A 21,174-nucleotide genomic window follows, 5' to 3' on the forward strand; every position below is an offset into this window, starting at 1 on the left:
ACTTTTGGTTTTCTTACATGCGAACTGAAATGTCCTTTGAAAAAAATCCTTCATTAGCTGATAAGTCTCCTTTTGTTGACGTATCCTAGAGATATGGTAATTCCAGAAAGAGGATATGGAGACAAGAATTTTAATCACTAAATCACAAAATCTTTTATAAAATTGAATAACCTCCAGATGCTATTCTTTTTAGCCTTGTAAACTAATGGAAACATATTTCAAACTGTACATTTTTCTTCCCTTTAATGAGGTCACTTGTACCTTTTAGTGGTCTACAAATAGCAAGCTAAATAAAAGAATGTCTTCTTTCTTTATACTCTGATAGCACTAAAAATGAACAACAGCCTCTCTGCTAAGCTTGTCTATTGTTATCTCCAGCCTCGTAGGCATATTTCATTTAAATTAATCCTTGTCTTTCATGAACATACACATTTGGTCTTGGCATGTAGCTGGGCCAGTGGCCATTTTTAACGATGTAGCATAATAGACCCATGGGAGGAGAAAATAGTGTTCTATTTGTTAGTACTTCTCAAAGTACTTTGGTTTGCATACAAAATTACCTGGGGATCTTGGTAAAATATAGTTTCTGACTCAGGAGGGCTGGGGTAAAGCCTGATGATTCACATTTCTAATAAATCTCAGGTGACCCAGTGCTGCTGGTCTGCTGACCCTCACTTTGTTTGCTAGGTATGATCAAAGTGATGTATTTTCATCTTTTCTCTTGAATTGAGTGCAAGCTTGGGGGAAGGGACCTAACCTATCTTTATCTATTCTTTAGCAGGGCCAAGCACAGCACTCGGCATCTGGTGGGCGCTCAATAAACATATGTTGCATACCAGACGATACACCAAGAGTAAAGACTCCCTGTTCTCTGGTGCCCTAAATTTTCTTTTCTCTCAGAATGTATAACAACAAGGGACCCTCTTCTCACCTAGTAACGTGATCTGGTTACAAGTCAGAGTAGTAAATTGAAATTATAAGGTTGCACTAGAAGTCACAGAACCAGGATGACAATTTTACTTTTTTTTTCACCTCTTCCCTGCTTTCCTTTGTCTAGCTAGAACATATTCTAGGAGTGGTGCCCTCTTCAACTCCTCATGGTCCAAAGTACTGAAGTATTAAGCCTCTTAGAGGGAAAGTAAGGGAGGAGCACAGGAGGCTGAGGGTAACACCTTGAAAGTTCTCTTTAACTTGAGAATATCAACAGAGGGTCACCCAGACTTACACATGCATTGCTTTGACCTTCTTCTAAGATGTAAAATTGTTTGTTCTTGAGGTTATTTATCCACAGTTGTTTTTTTAGTTAGAATTGCTCCTAAGTATTTTTGGAAAATGAAGAGGTCACAGGTGTGTGGCTGTTGCATTTTGCCCCTAGATCATTAGGCATCCACCTTCAAGAGTGTACAGTGAAGCCATCCTGTGGGATGCTTGGGCAGCTTGCCTTCTTCGTGTGATGGACGTGTAGACAGTCTTATACCCACTCGGTGCTTAGAAAATCAGTGTTAACAAAAAGACATTAAAGGCATTAAATTGGCAAAGAAGAAGTCAAACTCTCCCTCTTCTTCAATGACATGATACTCTACATAGAAAACCCAAAAGACTCCACCCCAAGATTGCTAGAACTCATACAGCAATTTCGCAGCGTGGCAGGATAGAAAATCAATGCCCAGAAGTCAGTGGCATTTCTATATACTAACAATGAGACTGAAGAAAGAGAAATTAAGGAGTCCATCCCATTTACAATTGCACCCAAAAGCATAAGATACCTAGGAATAAACCTAACCAAAGGGATAAAGTATCTATACACTAAAAAGTATAGAACACTTCTGAAAGAAATTGAGGAAGACACAAAGAGATGGAAAAATATTCCATGCTCATGGATTGGCAGAATTAAGATTGTGAAAATGTCAATGTTACCCAGGGCAATGTACACATTTAATGCAATCCCTATCAAAATACCATGGACTTTCTTCAGAGAGTTAGAACAAATTATTTTAAGATTTGTGTGGAATCAGAAAAGACCCCGAATAGCCAGAGAATTTTAAAAAAGAAAACCATAGCTGGGACCATCACAATGCCAGATTTCAGGTTGTACTACAAAGCTGTGGTCATCCAGACAGTGTGGTACTGGCACAAAAACATAGATCAATGGAACAGAATAGAGAATCCAGAAGTCGACCCTAAACTTTATGGTCAACTAATATTCGACAAAGGAGGAAAGACTATCCACTGGAAGAAAGACAGTCTCTTCAATAGATGGTGCTGGGAAAACTGGACATCCACATGCAGAGGAATGAAACTAGACCACGCTCTTTCACCATACACAAAGATAAACTCAAAATGGATGAAAGATCTAAATGTGAGACAAGATTCCATCAAAATCCTAGAGGAGAACACAGGCAACACCCTTTTTGAAGTCAACCACAGTAACTTCTTGCGAGATATATCCATGAAGGCAAAAGAAACAAAAGCAAAAATGAACTATTGGGACTTCATCGAAATAAGAAGCTTTTGCACAGCGAAGGATACAATCAACAAAACTCAAAGGCAACCTACAGAATGGGAGAAGATATTTGCAAATGACATATCAGATAAAGGGCTAGTTTCCAAGATCTATAAAGAACTTCTTAAACTCAACACCAAAGAAACCAACAATCCAATCATGAAATGGGCAAAGACATGAACAGAAATCTCACAGAGGAAGACATAGACATGGCCAACATGCACATAAGAAAATGCTTTGCATCACTTGCCATCAGGGAAATACAAATCAAAACCACAATGAGATCCCACCTCACACCAGTGAGAATGGGGAAACCACAAATGTTGGAGAGGATGCAGAGAAAAGGGAACCCTCTTACACTGTTGGTGGGAATGTGAACTGGTGCAGCCACTCTGGAAAACTGTGTGCAGGTTCCTCAAAGAGTTAAAAATAGACCTGCCCTACGACCCAGCAATTGCGCTGTTGGAGATTTACCCCAAAGATACAGATGCAATGAAACGCCGGGACACCTGCACCCTGATGTTTATAGCAGCAATGGCCACAATAGCCAAACTGTGGAAGGAGCCTCGATGTCCATCGAAAGATGAATGGATAAAGAAGATGTGGTTTATGTATACAATGGAATATTACTCAGCCATTAGAAATGACAAATACCGGGGATCACTGGGTGGCGCAGCGGTTTGGCGCCTGCCTTTGGCCCAGGGCGCGATCCTGGAGACCCGGGATCGAATCCCACGTCAGGCTTCTGGTGCATGGAGCCTGCTTCTCCCTCTGCCTATGTCTCTGCCTCTCTCTCTCTCTGTGTGTGACTATCATAAATAAATAAAAATTAAAAAAAATAAATGAGATATACCCACCATTTGTTTCAACGTGGATGGAACTGGAGGATATTATGCTGAGTGAAGTAAGTCAGTTGGAGAAGGACAAACATTGTATGTTCTCATTCATTTGGGAATATAAATAATAGTGAAAGGGAATAGAAGGGAAGGGAGAAGAAATGTGTGGGAAATACCAGAAAGGGAGACAGAACATAAAGACTCCTAACTCTGGGAAACGAACTAGGTGTGGTGGAAGGGGAGGAGGGTGGGCGGTGGGGGTGAATGGGTGACAGGCACTGAGGGGGGCACTTGACAGGATGAGCACTGGGTGTTATTTTGTATATTGTAAATTGAACACCAATAAAAAATAAATTTATTAAATAAAAAAATTAAAAGAATAAATTCTAGAATCTCCAGAATTATACCAACAATTATTTACATATTCAGAAAAATGAAACCGAAAAAAATATTTCCTTAAGTGCTCAGTATTGATATAAAATTCCTCATAAAGAGAAACAATTTTTATTTGTAGTAAGCTGAGCATGTGGCTCTACCAGTATCATGCCCGAGTTCTCCCTCTAAGTTCCTGGTGGAAGGAGTGAAAGATGGTGATTTAAACACACCTGTGTATACACAGGTACAAAAGACTAAAGGGTGTAAGGAAAATATTTTACGGCTACTTGGCCTATTAGCTATGTTTCAAACTGATCAAAATCTGATAACACTGTCATAGGCAGCATTCTAAGAGGGCAGAAAAATCCATGACTTCTAAGGAGCACATTTTAGATACTCTCCTCTGTTTGAGTGTGGCCAGAGTCTGTGAATATGATAGGATTCACATCCCGGATTAAATTCATCAAAGGTAAAAAAAAAAAAATCATCAAAGGGGAAATTAACTGACTAGGTCTAATCCAATCAGATGAATCCTTAAAAGAGATCTCCATGAAGTCAAAGAGACTCGCAGTATGAGAAGGTCTATGGAAGAGCCATCTGGCTAAGGCACAAGACTCCCCTCTGGCCAACGAGCAAAACAATAACGCCAGTCCAAGAAACACAAGGTTATTAATTCTGCCAACAACCAAGGGGCTTGGAAGAGAACCCTGGATCTTCTGGGTTGATGGATGCAAGCGGATGAGATTCCACTTGCAGAGACACCTGTATTTCAACCGAGTGAGATTCTTAAGCTGAGCATCCAGCTGTGTCACACCAACCCCTGACCTACCCGACAATAATAAATGTGTGTTATCTTAAGCCATCAACTTGCGGTAACTTGTCATGCAATCATAGAACAGTAAGACACTAGGGCATTTCTCATTTAAGCAAGTAGGATAGCATGTCTGGTAGGTAGTTTTCGGGGCTTGAGTTTTACAAATAATATTTCTAGCTCCTTCAAGAACTACACTGTTTTTGCAATTGACATGGATTGTGCACTCTCTTCCAAGCTTCTCATCCTAAGGTAAAATCCGTGAATTCGTGGGTCAAAATTCCCTGACAACTTCTTCAGTGTGTCTGGGCCTGTTTGGTGGGGGAACTTATGCCCGAGCAACTTATTCCCACGCACAGAGGCAGCCCCTGCGGCTCCGGCTGACAGCACAGGACAAGGGCTGCGGCTCACCCCTTTCACCCCAACCCGATTCCTTTGTTTTTGAAGAAGAATGTATTTATTCATGATAGACACACAGAGAAAGAGAGAGAGCGAGGCAGAGACACAGGCAGAGGCAGAGGCAGGCTCCACGCAGGGAGCCCCACGCGGACTCCACCCCTGGGCTCCAGGGTCAGGCCCAGGCTGAAGGCGCGTCAACCGCTGGGCTGCCCGGGCCGCCCCCAATTTCTTAAAAGCTGCGCGGGCAGACAGTCACCAGGCCCTCTCCAGCTGTGCTCGGTGCCACGCAGGCGGCTTCTTGACTGGCTCGAAGCATCTAAGCAAAAGTTTGCGGGGGGGGGGGGGGGTCCCTGGGGCCACGTTAAGATGCAACCGGCGCGCAGTTCACATCACTTTGAAAATAGCTTTGAAAAAAAAAATCGCTTTGAAACTGCCGAACTGGGATCCTGGGCCTCACTCCGCAGGCCTCGGAGCGGGCGTCAGAGCCAGGTTTTGCAGTCCTCTCGCCTCAGCTGCGGCCCCGCGACCACAATTCCAGGTGCCCGCCAGGACCCTTCGAGCCCCGACAGCCCGGAAGCGCCTGACCACGCCTACCCACTGCGCCTGCGCGAGGCGCCCCCTCCGGCGAGCGGGGAGACTGGCGCGGGCGGGCCGAGAGGCTCGTCGCGCCTGCGCGAAGGCCCCGGGGAGCAGCGTCGTTACTTTCCAAACGACTGGCGGGAACCGTTGGAGGCTGTGCGGTCGCCGTCTGGTCTGCCGGGCAGCAGCGCGCTCCCTCGTCCCTAGGCCTGGCCGTGGCGCCGCAGCTCTCCCGCGAGCAGAGGCGGAAATCGTGGCCCAGTTCTTCTGTGAGTCCCCCTCCCGCAGGCCAGAGGGCGGGGACAGCTGAGGCCAGCGGCCCTGGAGGCCCGGCCGGCCCGGAGGCGGGGGCCGGGGGTGGGGGGCGGCTCTGCTCCAGCGCCCGCCTGGCTGGAGAATCTAATCTAGGCGCCTTGCTCCTGGGGGAGCGGGAAGCCCAGGTGCTGCCCGGCCTGCCTCGCGCCGCGCCCCTGCACCAGCAGCCTTGCGGGAAACTGCGGATCCCACAGGCTGCCCAGCCCGGCCGCCCGGCACCACCCCGAGCGGTGGAGCCCAGTGCACTTTGAACAGCCCATCCACCAAGCTTTGATTCCGGTACTGAGGGCGATGGGCTAGATTTAGGACCAGGCCATGCTTGTACCCTCTGATAGACTCTGGCAGGAGAAGAGGAGGGAAAAGTGAGGGAGAGGCTTGCTCTGGAGCATCCGACCGGTTAATCAATCAATTGCTAATCCAGACGCAAAAGCCTATTTCCACACCCTGTGATCACGTAACCTGAATTGGGGCTTGCATTACCCTGAGCTTGTAGTTCTACTTGGACGCTAGGTTAATGCAGTTTGGCATTTTTATTTCCGCATAAACGCAGGTATCGTGTTCTTTTGATTTAGAAGCAACATTTTTAAGGATTTTCAGTGGCACTTTTCCCCTACTCTGCTTTCAGCAAGACACGCACAAACGCACGTTTAGGCTTTTTCAGTTTGATGCCATGAATGAAACCGCAGCCACATCTAAATAGGCTTTATTTTCCAGAGTTACAAAGTGGAAATAACTTTAACATTCCTTTTGTTTTCAGCATTTGGCATCAACAGCATTTTATATCAGCGTGGCATATATCCATCTGAAACCTCTACCAGAGAGCAGAAATACGGACTCACCTTGCTTATAACAACAGATCCTGAGCTCATAAAATAATTCAATCATGTAGTGGACAAGTGAAAGGTATTTAATTGTTGAAAACCAATTTGAGTTTTGCAAGTCTTCTTGGACCCGTACTTTCTGGCATCTTGGTGTTCATTTTTCAGCTCTATACAAAGAGGTGTAGAACACTGCAATCTCAAATATAGTGATTCTCCATCGGAAGGAAGCAAATAATAAAGTGAAAGAAAGTCCACTCTTCCCTACCACATTTTGAGTGGGTTAAATATGTTGATGTTAGGAATCTGATCTGGCTTCACAAAACAATCTCTATCAACTCCTTTTGAAGTGATTTTTGCAGTTCGTGTAGCCAGGTGGAACAAGTTGGAATTTTACATAACTATGATGATGTTTATTATTGGAGAGAAATCCACTACATATTTTTAACATGATATATTTTCTATAGCTGCCTAGAGTTTAAAACCGTCATTATTTTAAGATAAAAGAAAATGAAATTGGATCCAGCCTGGGAACTAAACTTAAAAAAATACTACTAATAGAATACCCAATAAAGTTTTTTAATGTCTTACTGTCTTCATTTGTCTTTGTTAAAATCCTGCCTGTACGTTAGCCATTTCTATCTGAACACCCCTTGTTTTTTCTTAGCTCAAGAAATTACTGAATACTTGTTGAATGGATACTTGTTCTCCATCTATTCTGTCTCTTTTTTCCATGTTTTTCTCTACTTAGGATTCTCACTTCTAATTTTTCTGTGTTATAGGATGTTTCTCCCTGGCTCCTCATTTCACCTTCCAAAACTAGTTCCAAAAAAAAAAAAATTACAGTAATTTTTTTATACCTGAGTCATATATATATATATATATATATATATATATATATATATATATATTTTGTTTGTTTGTTTCAAGAGGCTTTATTTTTAAAATTCTATTAATTGTGTTTTTATCATCTTCAGGGCTAAATCACCCAGGGTGATACTCAGATTACTTAGCCTGAAACATAGAAGTAACTAAGAATCTATGTCACCTTAATTTGATGAAGAAGCAAGCCCTGCCTAAGTTACTGGTTTTTAGGTTGTCTCCTTTAAGGCTACACTTAGAACATTTCACCTCAGTTGTATATAGACCTTCCTATTTAATTTGTCCCTTTTATTTTAGTTAGAATGGAGGAATTGCTTTTCTTAGAGGCAAATTGTTCAATCTCTTTGAATCCCCATCCCTCTAGCCTTCTTAAGGAATCTACCCTAGTTCTTCTCTGGTATTTCTGGTTTCTTTGTTTTGAGATATTTTCATTGGTTTCATTTGTCTTCAGTTTTAAAAGAAAAAAATTTCCACCCACCCCAGATCTTTAAGTGACTACCTAATCTCTTCCTCTTCCGAGCAAAATTGAGACAAGGTTGGTTTTTGTCAAGGGGTCAGCAAGACTGATGGCCCATATCCAGCAAGTGGCCTATTTTTGTACTACCTGCAAACTGAGTGTTTTCAGATTTCTCAAGGCTAGTTTTTTAAAAACTACGCAAGAGACCTAGGTGGCCCACAAGTCCTAAATATTACAAGATTGTTTTTGTGTCTTAAAAAACAAAACAAAAAAAAAAACCTGTGTATTCTTGAGTATATTATCCCAAGTTCCAAGATTAATTCAGGGCTCATTATGAGGCCCCCTTATTATAATCTCTAAGATGACTTCTGACACATTCATAACTTTACTAACAATCTTTGTGTAGTTGACTCATAAACATACATCCAACCCAAGTCTTCTCTTTGCTCATATAGTAAGTGGCTCCCTTGATATCCACATGTGGCTAACCTAGTGATACTTGAAAACTAAATTTAAGGGGGTCCTGGCTGGCTCAGTCAGTAGAGCATGCAACTCTTGATCTTGGGTTGTAAGTTCCAGCCCCACATTGGGTGTGGAGATTACTTAGAAATAAAACCTTAGGGCAGCCCGGGTGGCTCAGCAGTTTAGCACTGCCTTCAGCCCAGGGCATGATCCTGGAGACCTGGGATCGAGTCCCACATCAGGCTCCCTGCATGGAGCCTGCTTCTCCCTCTGCCTGTATCTCTTCCTCTCTATCTGTCATGAATAAATAAATAAAATCTTTAAAAAAGAAGAAAAATAAAACCTTAAAAAAATTGTAAGCATCATGTCTCATTTCCATTCTCTTTCAATGAATGGATCAACCTTCCAACCAGTGGTATAAACCAGAAAGTTGGCAACTATCTCTGAGTATTTCCTCTTCCTTAGTCTCATAAGTATCCAATAAATCTTAACAATTTTAATCACGAAATCTCTTGACTCTACCTATACTGATCCATCTCTACCAATTTATCCTTCTATAAGCCTTCAGTACCTCTTGCTTGAATTACTAATCAATTAGCATCCCTAGATCCTCTCTTTACTTCCACTCTACTTTCCACACATCACAGCCTAAAGGATAGTTCTGAAATATAAGTTTAATCACATCACACCCTACTTCAGACACAGTAATGACTTCCCTGATTCTTGAAGTATAAGTTCTTTAATTTACCCCATGTGACCTTGTGTGGTCTTACCCCTATGTATCTTGCACAAACCGACCTTGTTCATTCTCCCTTTCTTAACTGTATTTGTATTACCCTTTCAATCCTCTGGTCAGATACTTTTCGCTTTTCAGTATTTTAGACCTGTACCCTTTTCTGTAATCTTTTGCATATTTAATGGTATTTATTTGTAGAACTGAAGTCAAGTGAGAATTCCCTGAGTCAAATTTTCCTATATTCTCTCATTGGATCACATACTGCACCTTCTTAACATTTATTACAATTAAAAATTTGCATTTATTGCTGCAGTGATTAGATTAATGCTCATCTTCTGGAATTTACCTTGGATTAGAGTATACTGCATGTTCACTACTCTGTGCTTAGCATTCAGTACTAACTACATCTGGTACGGATACTGAGAATTGGACAACGGGAGCTAGGTTATTGTGAGGCAAGTTTTCTGTACAGGTTGGAGGAGTTCCAAAATACCAGTGGTAGGAATTTGCTAAGGGCAGAAAGTGAGACCTGGGAAGAGTTACTTTGTAATGCAGTGAACCAAAAAAGATGCCCTGTTCTGTATTGCAGATTGGTTATACAAGTGTTCAGTTCAGAAACTGGTGGTATTCATCTCAAATATTGAAAGCGGTGAAGTCCTTGAAAGGTGGAAGTTTGATATTGAGTGCGACAAGACTGCAAAAGATGACAGGTAAGTATGAATTAAACTGCTTCCACTTTCATAGATTTTTTTTCCAAAACTTGTTTTCTTGACTAAATGAGTTCTAACTATATTGAACTAGTTTCGTATAAGGTAGTTTGTTTCTAACTATGTTAGATCTCCCGTGGAGAAGAATAAGACTCACAAACTGTGCTCACAAAAGAGTCGTGCCTATTATGGACTTGTATAGTGTACTTTTAACATAACTGCCCTTAGTCTAAAATCCATAAATTTCACCCTTTAGTATTTATGGTGCTATATGTAAGCTACACATGATGTATTAGGTGGGCCATTTAATGGATTGTGTCAAGGTACTTTTAACCATGAAGTATTATCCTAGATTTTCTCCTAGCTTGATATGCAGCTCTACTGTATTTCATTTAACGCTATAAACTTCCTAAGACACTCTGAACTGAAGTTCTTAGATCCTCTGGATGGGAAATGCCCCCTCATTATATGCTAATTCTTAGCATTGTCCCAGGCATGCTTACCTGTAAACTCAGAACTCTCTCTCATAATGAAATATAGTTTGTTCCTGAAGCCTTTGGTCTGTTTTAGAAAATGTTTATTTTATTTTTTAATGAATTTATTTTTTATTGGTGTTCAATTTACCAACATACAGAATAACACCCAGTGCTCATGCCGTCAAGTGCCCCCCTCAGTGCCCACCACCCAGTCACCCCCACCCCCGCCCTCCTCCCCTGCCACCACCCCTACCTAGTTCGTTTCCCAGAGTTAGGAGTATGTATGTTCTGTCTCCCTTTCTGATATTTCCCACACATTTCTTCTCCCTTCCCTTATATTCCCTTTCACTATTATTTATATTCCCCAAATGAATGAGAACATACAATGTTTGTCCTTCTCCGACTGACTTACTGCACTCAGCATAATACCCTGCAGTTCCATCCACGTTAAGCAAATGGTGGGTATTTGTCATTTCTAATGGCTGAGTAATGTTCCATTGTATACATAAACCACATCTTCTTTATCCATTCATCTTTCGATGGACATCGAGGCTCCTTCCACAGTTTGGCTATTGTGGACATTGCTTCCAGAAACATCCGGGTGCAGGTGGGTGCAGGTGTCCCGGCGTTTCATTGCATCTGCATCTCTGAAGTAAATCCCCAGAGGTGCAATTGCTGGGTCATAGGGCAGGGCTATTTTTAACTCTTTGAGGAAGCTCCACACAGTTTTCCAGAGTGGCTGCACCAGTTCACATTCCGACCAACAGTGTAAGAGGGTTCCCTTTTCTCCGCATCCTCTCCATCATTTGTGGTTTCCTGCCTTGTTAATTTTCCCAACTCTCATGGTGTAAGGTGGTATCTCATTGTGGTTTTGGTTTGTATTTCCCTGATGGCAAGTGATGCAGAGCATTTTCTCATGTGCGTGTTGGCCATGTCTATGTCTTCCTCTGTGAGATTTCTCTTCATGTCTTTTGCCCATTTCATGATTGGATTGTATGTTTCTTTGGTGTTGAGTTTAAGAAGTTCTTTATAGATCTTGGATGCTAACCCTTTTTATCTGATACATCATTTGCAAATATCTTCTCCCATTCTGTAAGTTGTCTTGTAGTTTTGTTGACTGTATCCTTTGCTGTGCAAAAGCTTCTTATCTTGATGAAGTCCCAATAGTTCATTTTTGCTTTTGTTTCTTTTGCCTTCATGGATGTATCTTGCAAGAAGTTATTGTGGCCGAGTTCAAAAAGGGTGTTCCCTGTGTTCTACTCTAGGATTTTGATGGAATCTTGTCTCACATTTAGATTTTTCATCCATTTTGAGTTTATCTTTGTGTGTGGTGAAAGAGCGTGGTCTAGTTTCATTCCTCTGCATGTGGATGTCCAATTTTCCCAGCACCATTTATTAAAGAGACTGTCTTTCTTCCAATGGATAGTCTTTCCTCCTTTATCGAATATTAGTTGACCATAAAGTTCAGGGTCCATTTCTGGGTTCTCTATTCTGTTCCATTGATCTATGTGTCTGTTTTTGTGCTGGTACCACACTGTCTTGATGACCACATCTTTGTAGTACAACCTGAAATCTGGCATTGTGATGCCCCCAGATATGGTTTTCTTTTTTAAAATTCCCCTGGCTATTCGGGGTCTTTTCTGATTCCACACAAATCTTAAAATAATTTGTTCTCTCTGAAGAAAGTCCATGGTATTTTGATAGGGATTGCATTAAACATGTACATTGCTCTGGGTATCATTGACATTTTCACAATCTTAATTCTGCCAATCCATGAGCATGGAATATTTTTCCATCTCTTTGTGTCTTCCTCAATTTCTTTCAGAAGTGTTCTATAGTTTTTAGGGTATAGATCCTTTACCTCTTTGGTTAGGATTCTTCCTAGGTATCTTATGCTTTTGGGTGCAATTGTAAATGGGATGGACTCCTTAATTTCTCTTTCTTCAGTCTCATTGTTAGTGTATAGAAATGCCATTGATTTCTGGGCATTGATTTTGTATCCTGCCACACTGCCAAATTGCTGTATGAGTTCTAGCAATCTTGGGGTGGAGGCTTTTGGGTTTTCTATGTAGAGTATCATGTCATCGGCGAAGAGGGAGAGTTTGACTTCTTCTTTGTCAATTTGAATGCCTTTAATGCCTTTTTTTTGTCTGATTGCTGAGGCTAGGACTTCCAATACTATGTTGAATAGCAGTGGTGAGAGTGGACATCCCTGTCTTGTTCCTGATCTTAGGGGAAAGGCTCCCAGTGCTTCCCCATGGAGAATGCGATTTGCTGTGGGCTTTAGGTAGATGGCTTTTAAGATGTTGAAGAATGTTCCCTCTGTCCCTACACTCTGATGAGTTTTGATCAGGAATGGATGCTGTATTTTGTCAAATGCTTTCTCTGCATCTAATGAGAGGATCCTATGGTTCTTGGTTTTTCTCTTGCTGATATGATGAATCACATTGTTTGTTTTATGAGTATTGAACCAGCCTTCTGTCCCGGGGATAAATTGTACATGGTCATGGTGAATAATTTTCTTAATGTATTGTTGGAACCTATTGGCTAGTATCTTGTTGAGAATTTTTGCATCCATGTTCATCAGGGATATTGGTCTGTAATTCTCCTTTTGGTGGGGTCTTTGTCTGGTTTTGGAATTAAGGTGATGCTGGCCTCAAAGAAAGAATTTGGAAGTACTCCATCTCTTTCTATCTTTCCAAACAGCTTTAGTAGAATAGGTATGGTTTCTTCTTTAAACGTTTGATAGAATTCCCCTGGGAAGCCATCTGGCCCTGGACTTTTGTGTCTTGGGGGGTTTTTGATGACTGCTTCAATTTCCTCCCTGGTTATTGGCCTGTTTAGGTTTTCTATTTCTTCCTGTTCCAGTTTTGGTAGTTTGTGGCTTTCCAGGAATGCATCCATTTCTTCTAGATTGCCTAATTTATTGGCCTATAGCTGTTCATAGTATGTTTTTAAAATCGTTTGTATTTCCTTGGTGTTGGTCGTGATCTCTCCTTTCTCATTCATGATTTTCTTAATTTGAGTCTTCTCTATCTTCTTTTTAATAAGGTTGGCTAACGGTTTATCTATCTTATTAATTCTTTCATAGAACCAACTCCTGTTTATGTTGACCTGTTCCACAGTTCTTTTGGTCTTGATTTCGTTGAGTTCTGCTCGAATCTTTCTTAACTCTCTTCTTCTACTGGGTGTAGGATCTATTTGCTGTTTCTTCTCTAGCTCCTTTATATGTAAGGTTTGCTTTTGTATTTGAGATCTTTCCAGTTTTTGAGTGGATGCTTTTTTTTTTTTTTTAATTTTTATTTATTTATGATAGTTACAGAGAGAGAGAGAGAGAGGCAGAGACACAGGCAGAGGGAGAAGCAGGCTCCATGCACCGGGAGCCTGACGTGGGATTCGATCCCGGGTCTCCAGGATCGCGCCCTGGGCCAAAGGCAGGCGCTAAACCACTGCGCCACCCAGGGATCCCTTGAGTGGATGCTTGTATTGCGATGTATTTCCCCCTTAGGACTGCTTTTGCTGCATCCCAATGATTTTGAATGGTTGTACCTTCATTCTCATTAGTTTCCATGAATCTTTTTAATTCTTCCTTAATTTCCTGGTTGACCCTTTCATCTTTTAGCAAGATGATCCTTAACCTCCACGTGTTTGAAGGCCTTCCAAACTTCTTGTTGTGATTTAGTTCTAATGTCAAGGCATTATGGTCTGAGAATATGCAGGGGACGATCCCAATATTTTGGTATCGGTTCAAACCCCATTTGTGACCCAGGATGTGGCCTATTCTGGAGAAAGTTCCATGTGCACTTGAGAAGAATGTGTATTCAGTTGAGTTTGGATGTAAAGTTCTGTAGATACCTGAAGTCCATCTGGTCCAGTGTATCATTTAAAGCTCTTGTTTCTTTGGAGATTTTGTGCTTAGAAGACCTATCCAGTGCAGAAAGCCTTAAATCGAAGTCACCAAGTAGAAGTGTATTATTATCTAAATATGTCTTAATTTTGGTTATTAATTCATTGATATATTTGTCAGCTCCCACATTCAGGGCATATATATTGAGGATTGTTAAGTCCTGTTGTTGGATAGATCCTTTAAGTATGATATAGTGTCCCTCTTCATCTCTTACTACAGTCTTTGGGGTAAAGTTCAGTTTATCTGATATAAGGATGGCTACCACTGCTTTCTTTTGAGGACCATTTGAATGGTAAATGGTTCTCCAACCTTTTGTTTTCAGGCTGTAAGTGTCCTTCTGTCTAAGATGAGTCTCTTGTAGACAGCAAATCGATGGGTCCTGCTTTTTTATCCAGTCTGAAACCCTGCACCTTTTGATGGGGTCATTAAGCCCGTTCACGTTCAGAGTTACTATTGACAGGTAGGAGTTTAGTGTCATCATGATATCTATTCAGTCCTTTTTTTGTGGATTGTTCCACTGAACTTCTTCTTAAAGGGAAATTTTAAGAGTTTCCCCTTAAAATTTCTTGCAGAGCTGGTTTGGAGGTCACATATTCTTTCAGTTCCTGCCTGTCTTGGAAGGTCTTTCTCTCTCCTTTTATTCTGAATGAGAGCCTTGCTGGATAAAGTATTCTTGGTTGCATGTTCTTCTCATTTAGGACCCTGAATATATCCTGCCAGCCCTTTCTGTCCTGCCAGGTCTCTGTGGAGAGGTCTGCTGTAACCCTAATACTCCTCCCCATAAAAGTCAGGGATTTCTTGTCTCTTGCTGCTTTAAGGATCTTCTCTTTATCTTTGGAATTTGCAAGCTTCACTATTAAATGTCGAGGTGTTTAATGGTTTTTATTGATTTTAGGGGGGGATCTCTCTATCTCCTGGATCAGAATGCCTGTTTCCCTTCCCAGATTAGGAAAGTTTTCAGCTAGGATTTGTTAAAATACATATTCTGGCCCTCCGGCCCTTTCGGAGCACTTGGGAAACCCAATTAAATGTAGGTTTTTCTTCCTCAGTCTGTCGTTTATTTCTCTTAATCTATCTTCATGGTCTTTACATTGTTTGTCTCTTTTTCCCTCAGTTTCTCTCTTTGCCATCAACTTGTCTTCTATGTCTCCCTCTCATTCTTCTGCCTCATGAACCCTCATTGTGTGGACTTCTAGTTTGGATTGCACCTCATTCAATTGATTTTTACTTTCTGCCTGATTATATCTAAATATTGCAGTCATGAAGTCTCTTGAGTCCTTTATGCTTTTTTCTAGCCCCCAGTAGGTTTATAATAGTGCTTCTGAATTTCCTTTCTGACATTGAATTGTAATCCAGATTTTGTAACTCTGTGGGACAGAGGACTGTTTCTGATTCTTTCTTTTGAGTTGAGGATTTCTTTCTAGTCATTTTGCTCTGTGCAGAGTGGCCAAAAACAAGTTGTATTGGGAAAAGGAGAAAAAGAGAGGAGAGATAGAAGGAAAGAAAAGAGAAAAAGAAAAAAGAAAAAAGGAAGTAAAAAAGAGAAGAAACAGAGATAGAAAAATAAAGAAAGGAAAAAGAAGGGCAGGGTAAGCAAACAGAAATCAAAAAGCAAAAAAAACAAAAACAAAAAAAAACACAGGGGAGTATCTTCTATTTCTGTACTTTAATTCCCTTGACTTCCCCTGGAATTTGTCCATCTAGTTGGTCTTCTGGGAGACGGGCCTGTTGTGCTGATCTTCAGGTGTTAGCACTTGGGGGATCTGCTCTGCCGCCTGCCTGTTCCAGGGCTCAGTGGGGATTTTTTACCCCCTTGAGGCTCCAGAAGGAACAACCACAGTGGCAGCGGCCAGCTCTGGAGCTCTGGAGTCTACTCCCGCAGTAACTACAGAGCTCTCCATCTGCAGGGACCTGGATGCTCTGGGGGCGGGGCCGCTGATCTGCTCAGCTCGGGGCAGGAGCGTCCTTCCCGTCCTGGGCCCTCCTGGCCTCTTCCTGTCCTGGGGGGAGGCCGGATCCTGGGCTGTGTCCCTGGCGCCCTGTGCTCCTGGGCCTGCGCTGTTGGATTTGCACTCCACCGCATAGCCACCTCTCCGCAGAGCTGCCGTCCGGGCCCCTCTGAGCTGCTCCCGGGTCCAGCGATGCCATGCTGCAGCCCTTAGGGAGCTCAGCGCACTCTCCCCAGGGCACAGTTGCTCTGTTAGTGTCCCAGGGAGCCTGAGGGCATCCCCACCTTTCTGGGGTCCTGCTCCAACTCCCTGTGAGGCCTTTCCACCCAGGAAGATTGGTGAAGCTCCTGCTTCTTGGGGCCTGGGCTCTCCTGTCCTGGGGACACTCACCCCGGCCTTAGCCTGGCTCTTCGCGGGGCCCCTCTCCCTTGGATGCCTTTTGTTTCTTTATTTCTTTTTACCCCGTCTTCCTAACTTGATAGAAGCGTGAACTCTTCTCACTGTAGCATTCCAGCTGTTCTCTCTTTAAATCTCAGGCTGAATTCATAGATTTTCAGGATGATTTGAAGATTATCTAGGTAATTGGTGGGAACAGGTGATTTGGGGACACTAGTCTTCCGCCATCTTGCCCCTCCCCTAGAAAATGTTTAATTATAAATACACCTTGATATAACATCTTCTTTGAAGCACTACAGAATTAGACATTTAGGTATTCCTAAAAATACCAAAATGATTATGCCAATTAAAGATCTTAGATACTAATTGTTATCTTTATTTTACAACATCCTGAATGTTTCCTGACTTGAAGCACTCGGCAGGTTTTCTAGTCATCTGTTATTTAATGATCTAATACTAAGATCAGCCTTAATATCTGGAATAATAAATGAAATTATAATTGTTTTTTAAAAACTCCTTTGGAATGCATTACTTAATTTGAGTTTTGAAGCATTTAATCAAACAAATAATCTTATCAGTGTTTTAAATAACTTGTTAAAACTTAAAATGAATCAACTCATTTAGTTTCTTTGGTAGCACACCCAGAGAAAAGTCTCAGAAGGCCATCCAGGATGAGATCCTCTCCGTAATCCAACAGATCACAGCTACCGTGACATTTCTGCCGCTGTTGGAAGTCTCTTGTAAGTATTATATGACTTCACGTTGGTTCAGATTTCTTGTGGAAAGACTAAGCTATTACTTTAAGAATTAACCATTTTGTTGAATTTTTTCTTAATTATCCATGTCATGGTATATAAGTGAGAAAAACGTCATGAATCTAAAGCAATGCTGGTTGTGTTTTATTTACAAGTGCTGAATAGGGAAAGAATGAAAATTTTCTACAGTGCTCCTGAATATTTTGATGTAATTTCTTCCATTTCTTTTATTTTATACACATTTCCTTGTATATAATTAAGACTTAGACAGGTATAACTGTGTCTTTCTTTTCTAGATTAGTTACTCCTTCATTCATCAGATATACCCTAAATGCCTACTGTATGCCTAACACGGTTCTGGGCATTGGGATACAGCAGTCACAGAACCAAGATGTTCTTTTTCTCTGGCTTAGATTCATGCTGTCTCGTGATTAATTATATACTTTCTGCAAATATCTTTAGTGGTTCTTTGAAGAAAAAAATCAAGTTTTTCATTAAGTAAAAGGGAGTACAGTATTTTCTGTACTAAAATTTCCATTGAAGAAAAGCAATTAGCTAATATAACTGATTAGAGATCAAGCTAAACTAGCTTTTCTGACATGATAGCTGGCTCACATGTGAGGGAGACAGGAAGGATAGTTGTACCTTTCGAAAAATAATTGTACTTTAATGATCTTATCCAATTTAGGTTCATTTGACCTACTGATTTATACAGACAAGGATTTGGTTGTACTTGAAAAATGGGAAGAGTCAGGACCACAGTTTGTTACCAATTCTGAGGAAGTCCGTCTTCGTTCATTTAGTACTACTATCCACAAAGTAAATAGCATGGTGGCCTATAAAATTCCCACCAGTGACTGAGGATGAGATAAGGACAGTGATGTACTTGTAGTTCTCAGATGCGGTTTTCCTGAAACCAAGTCAACTATAGTTGATAAATTTTGTATCACTGGTTAATTTTTAGACTGGGAAAACTTAACATTCTACATCTATTGAACTGTGCATAATTGTCCAATTTTTTCTACCTGTATAACTTTATACAGGGTTGACATAAATTATTGCACATTGTTCAAAAGGGAACTAGCAGATCACATCAGCATTGTTGTCAATTCCTTGAAAGTGGTAACTGTAGATGGATAACTTTTGCCATAAAACTAAATGCCTTCTTAAATCAGACCTTTTGGTCAAGGACTTTGACTCTGGAATATAGGTAGGGAGATATTAAATGTAAAATACAGCAACAGAAGTCTGAATATTGAGAGTCTTTGTTTAGATTCTGAAATTATCTAACGATAACTTGCAAGTAATGAAACATTGCTCATAATAGGTCTCTGCCATTTATTTTATTTGTCTATTTTCCATATTGAAAACATTTCCAATGATTTGATTTTAATTTGTTGTAGAACTCGAACCTACAAAGCTACGTATATTGCCACTGTTTAAATTCCTGTGATACAGAACTCTTAATTTTTTTTATGTTTTCTAAAATCAAGCTTTAAATGATGATGAAATAAAGTTAAATATGTATGTTTAAAATTTGTCTTAAAATATGTTTATATTGGTGTGGTATTAACACATACAATAGAATGGATTCAGTATAGCAAATAATATCTTGTGCCTACTGAGGCCTAAGGATACAAACTTGAATAAATCTGGAGTTACTTTCAATTTAATGAACAAGCTTTGATTATATCCCTTTAATCTTATAACCTTAGACTTAAAATAAGCATCATTCTCTGTAAAAAATAATAGATGTCATTGGAATTAATTCATTTTAGCATGTAGTGTACTGGAGAACTTTTCTATCCTCTTAGCCTTATTGCCAGCCTAGTTTTCCTTATTTTTTAAGGGTCAGTTTAAGGCAAACTTCTGACGTCTTTTCTCATCTCTATTCTAAATGTTACCTTGTTTTGTAATTAAGTGCTTAGTATCAGACACCGTTCTAAGCTTTTTATATGATTTAACTCATTAACCTTCACTATAAAGTAAAACACATGGCCTGTATCACTCATTCAGAAATTACAAAGTGAGCACCTGTTAAAGTGCCAAGTATTAGGATGAATGAAACAAAGTCCTGGTCTTTCTAAAGCGTGAGATATGGAGAGGAAAATAGATGGCAATCTTCCAGGCAGTTACTACACAGGTTTATCTCATTATGTATTTGTCTTTGTTTTTTCACCTGAGTAATCTAATCTCTTTGATCCAGTTGCCTGCTTGTTAAGAATAAAGGGCAATTCTCTCATTGCAAGACAAATAAGTGCCAGTAATTGATGACAGGTATCGTGAATGCTACTGTGAAAGCCCATTGCCTTGAGAATTGTTGAAGCTATCTAATTGAGGTCCACCCACATGTGTCCTTTTCCTGAATAAGAAAAGTAGTTCTGCAGAAATGAAAATGATGTTGAATTAAGGTATGGTCAAGAGTCTGGTTTTCCAAACATGAGGTATGTTACAAAGTGGACACTAGTAAGATTAAAACATTTAAATTCTGGGCTGTTTGTAACCTCTAAACATGAAACATTAGGTTGAGAAGGAAAGCAGAACTGAAAGTTCAGTAAAAATATGAAGAGTTAACAATTCTGGTCCTACTTTTGGGACAAAAGTTTGAAATTCTTTTTAGAAAGCAGTAACTGCTTTAGGAAACACTAAATACCTCTGCTAAATAAGCAGAAATAATGTGGTCATTCCCTGAAAAATGTTCACCAGTAGCAACTTTCTTAATAGATCACGGATAATACTTAAATTTCTGTCAGTTGTTTTTATTCGCCAAATTAAACAGTCCTAATATTACCACTTATACTTTGTGGCTTATAACACTACTGAGTCCTACTAGTACATATATTAGAGTTGAGTGGGAGCCAAGCTACAAGCTTTATTGGCAAAGCTCAATCGGAAAAGCTTTGGCCTATGGCTCCAACTAAACTTGTCCTGCCCTCTTTTCCTATACCTTGAAGTCCACCTTAAGAGGAAGATATTTATTTATTTATTTTTTTAAGAGGAAGATATTTAAACCAACAGATGCAAGAATTGCGAATGACCTATGAACAGTGGGTATTATGTGTAAGTGATGAATCACTAAATTATACTCCTGAAACCAATATTACACTATATGTTAACTAAAATTTAAATAAATGTTTGGAAGAAAAAAAGAGCCCTACATGACTTCCACACCATGTTATACAGAGAAACCAAGATTCTAAGAGAGCCTGATGGGCCTGCCCTGGACTCTTGACTCAGTTTTGCTTACCATAGGTGGAGGAATGGAAACATGTTCCGACTGGGCCTATCAGGGTCTGAAATAGAGCCCCAGAAGGGACTGAACCACACGTCTCCAGGATTCTTCTCCCAGTGTCATCAATTGGAGAGAGGAGTCAAGCCTCCATGGGAATTCACACAGAGGTGTGTAATAGTCTCATGTATTAATTGGCTTTTGCACAAACAACCATAGAATAACAATTTTTTCCCTGTAAGTCAGTGGGTTATCTGGAGTGCTTGTCTTCTTATCATGCAAATCTGCAGGGTACGTGTCTCCTTCTATCATTGAAGGGGCAATGCCTCACCAGGACTGCTAAAGCTTATCTTCAGAACTTTCACACTGACATTTTTGCCCATATTCCACTGATGCAGGTAAGACTTAAGGCTAAGCCAAACTTCAATGGGGCCAGAAAGTACACTCTTCCCATGGACTTGGGGAGAGGGCTGTGTGAAAATCTGGTGAAAGTGATAGTATACAGGATAGATCAGGATATCTAAATAATGCTACCCTGTAACTTGTTTTCCACCAGATGTCACTAATGCTACAATATTCAAA

The 21,174-nt window shown here is 40.6% G+C and overlaps 1 protein-coding gene across 13 annotated transcripts in view; it reads left to right on the top strand.

Annotated features, from left to right (window-relative positions):
* The first annotated feature begins 5,631 nt into the window (after positions 1-5,631).
* LOC144291408 (uncharacterized) overlaps positions 5,632-21,174 on the top strand; it is a 75,507-nt gene continuing 59,964 nt past the window's right edge. For 3 of the 13 annotated variants that reach the window (XM_077860898.1, XM_077860901.1, XM_077860891.1), the window contains exons 1-5: positions 5,632-5,772; positions 6,576-6,721; positions 9,763-9,883; positions 17,233-17,348; positions 20,616-20,762. Coding sequence is in view for 7 of the 13 variants with exons in the window: in XM_077860891.1 (XP_077717017.1) it covers positions 20,745-20,762 (18 nt within the window). In the remaining 6 variants the exon portion in view is untranslated. Of the gene's footprint in view, positions 5,773-5,866; positions 6,098-6,575; positions 6,722-9,762; positions 9,884-17,232; positions 17,349-19,569; positions 19,775-20,615; positions 20,763-21,174 lie in introns of those variants that run through there. The other 10 variants (XM_077860893.1, XM_077860902.1, XM_077860899.1 and 7 more) reach the window with 8 other exon arrangements.

This window comes from Canis aureus, chromosome 20, assembly GCF_053574225.1.
Source record: "Canis aureus isolate CA01 chromosome 20, VMU_Caureus_v.1.0, whole genome shotgun sequence".
In the NCBI taxonomy this organism is placed as follows: Eukaryota; Metazoa; Chordata; class Mammalia; order Carnivora; family Canidae; genus Canis; species Canis aureus.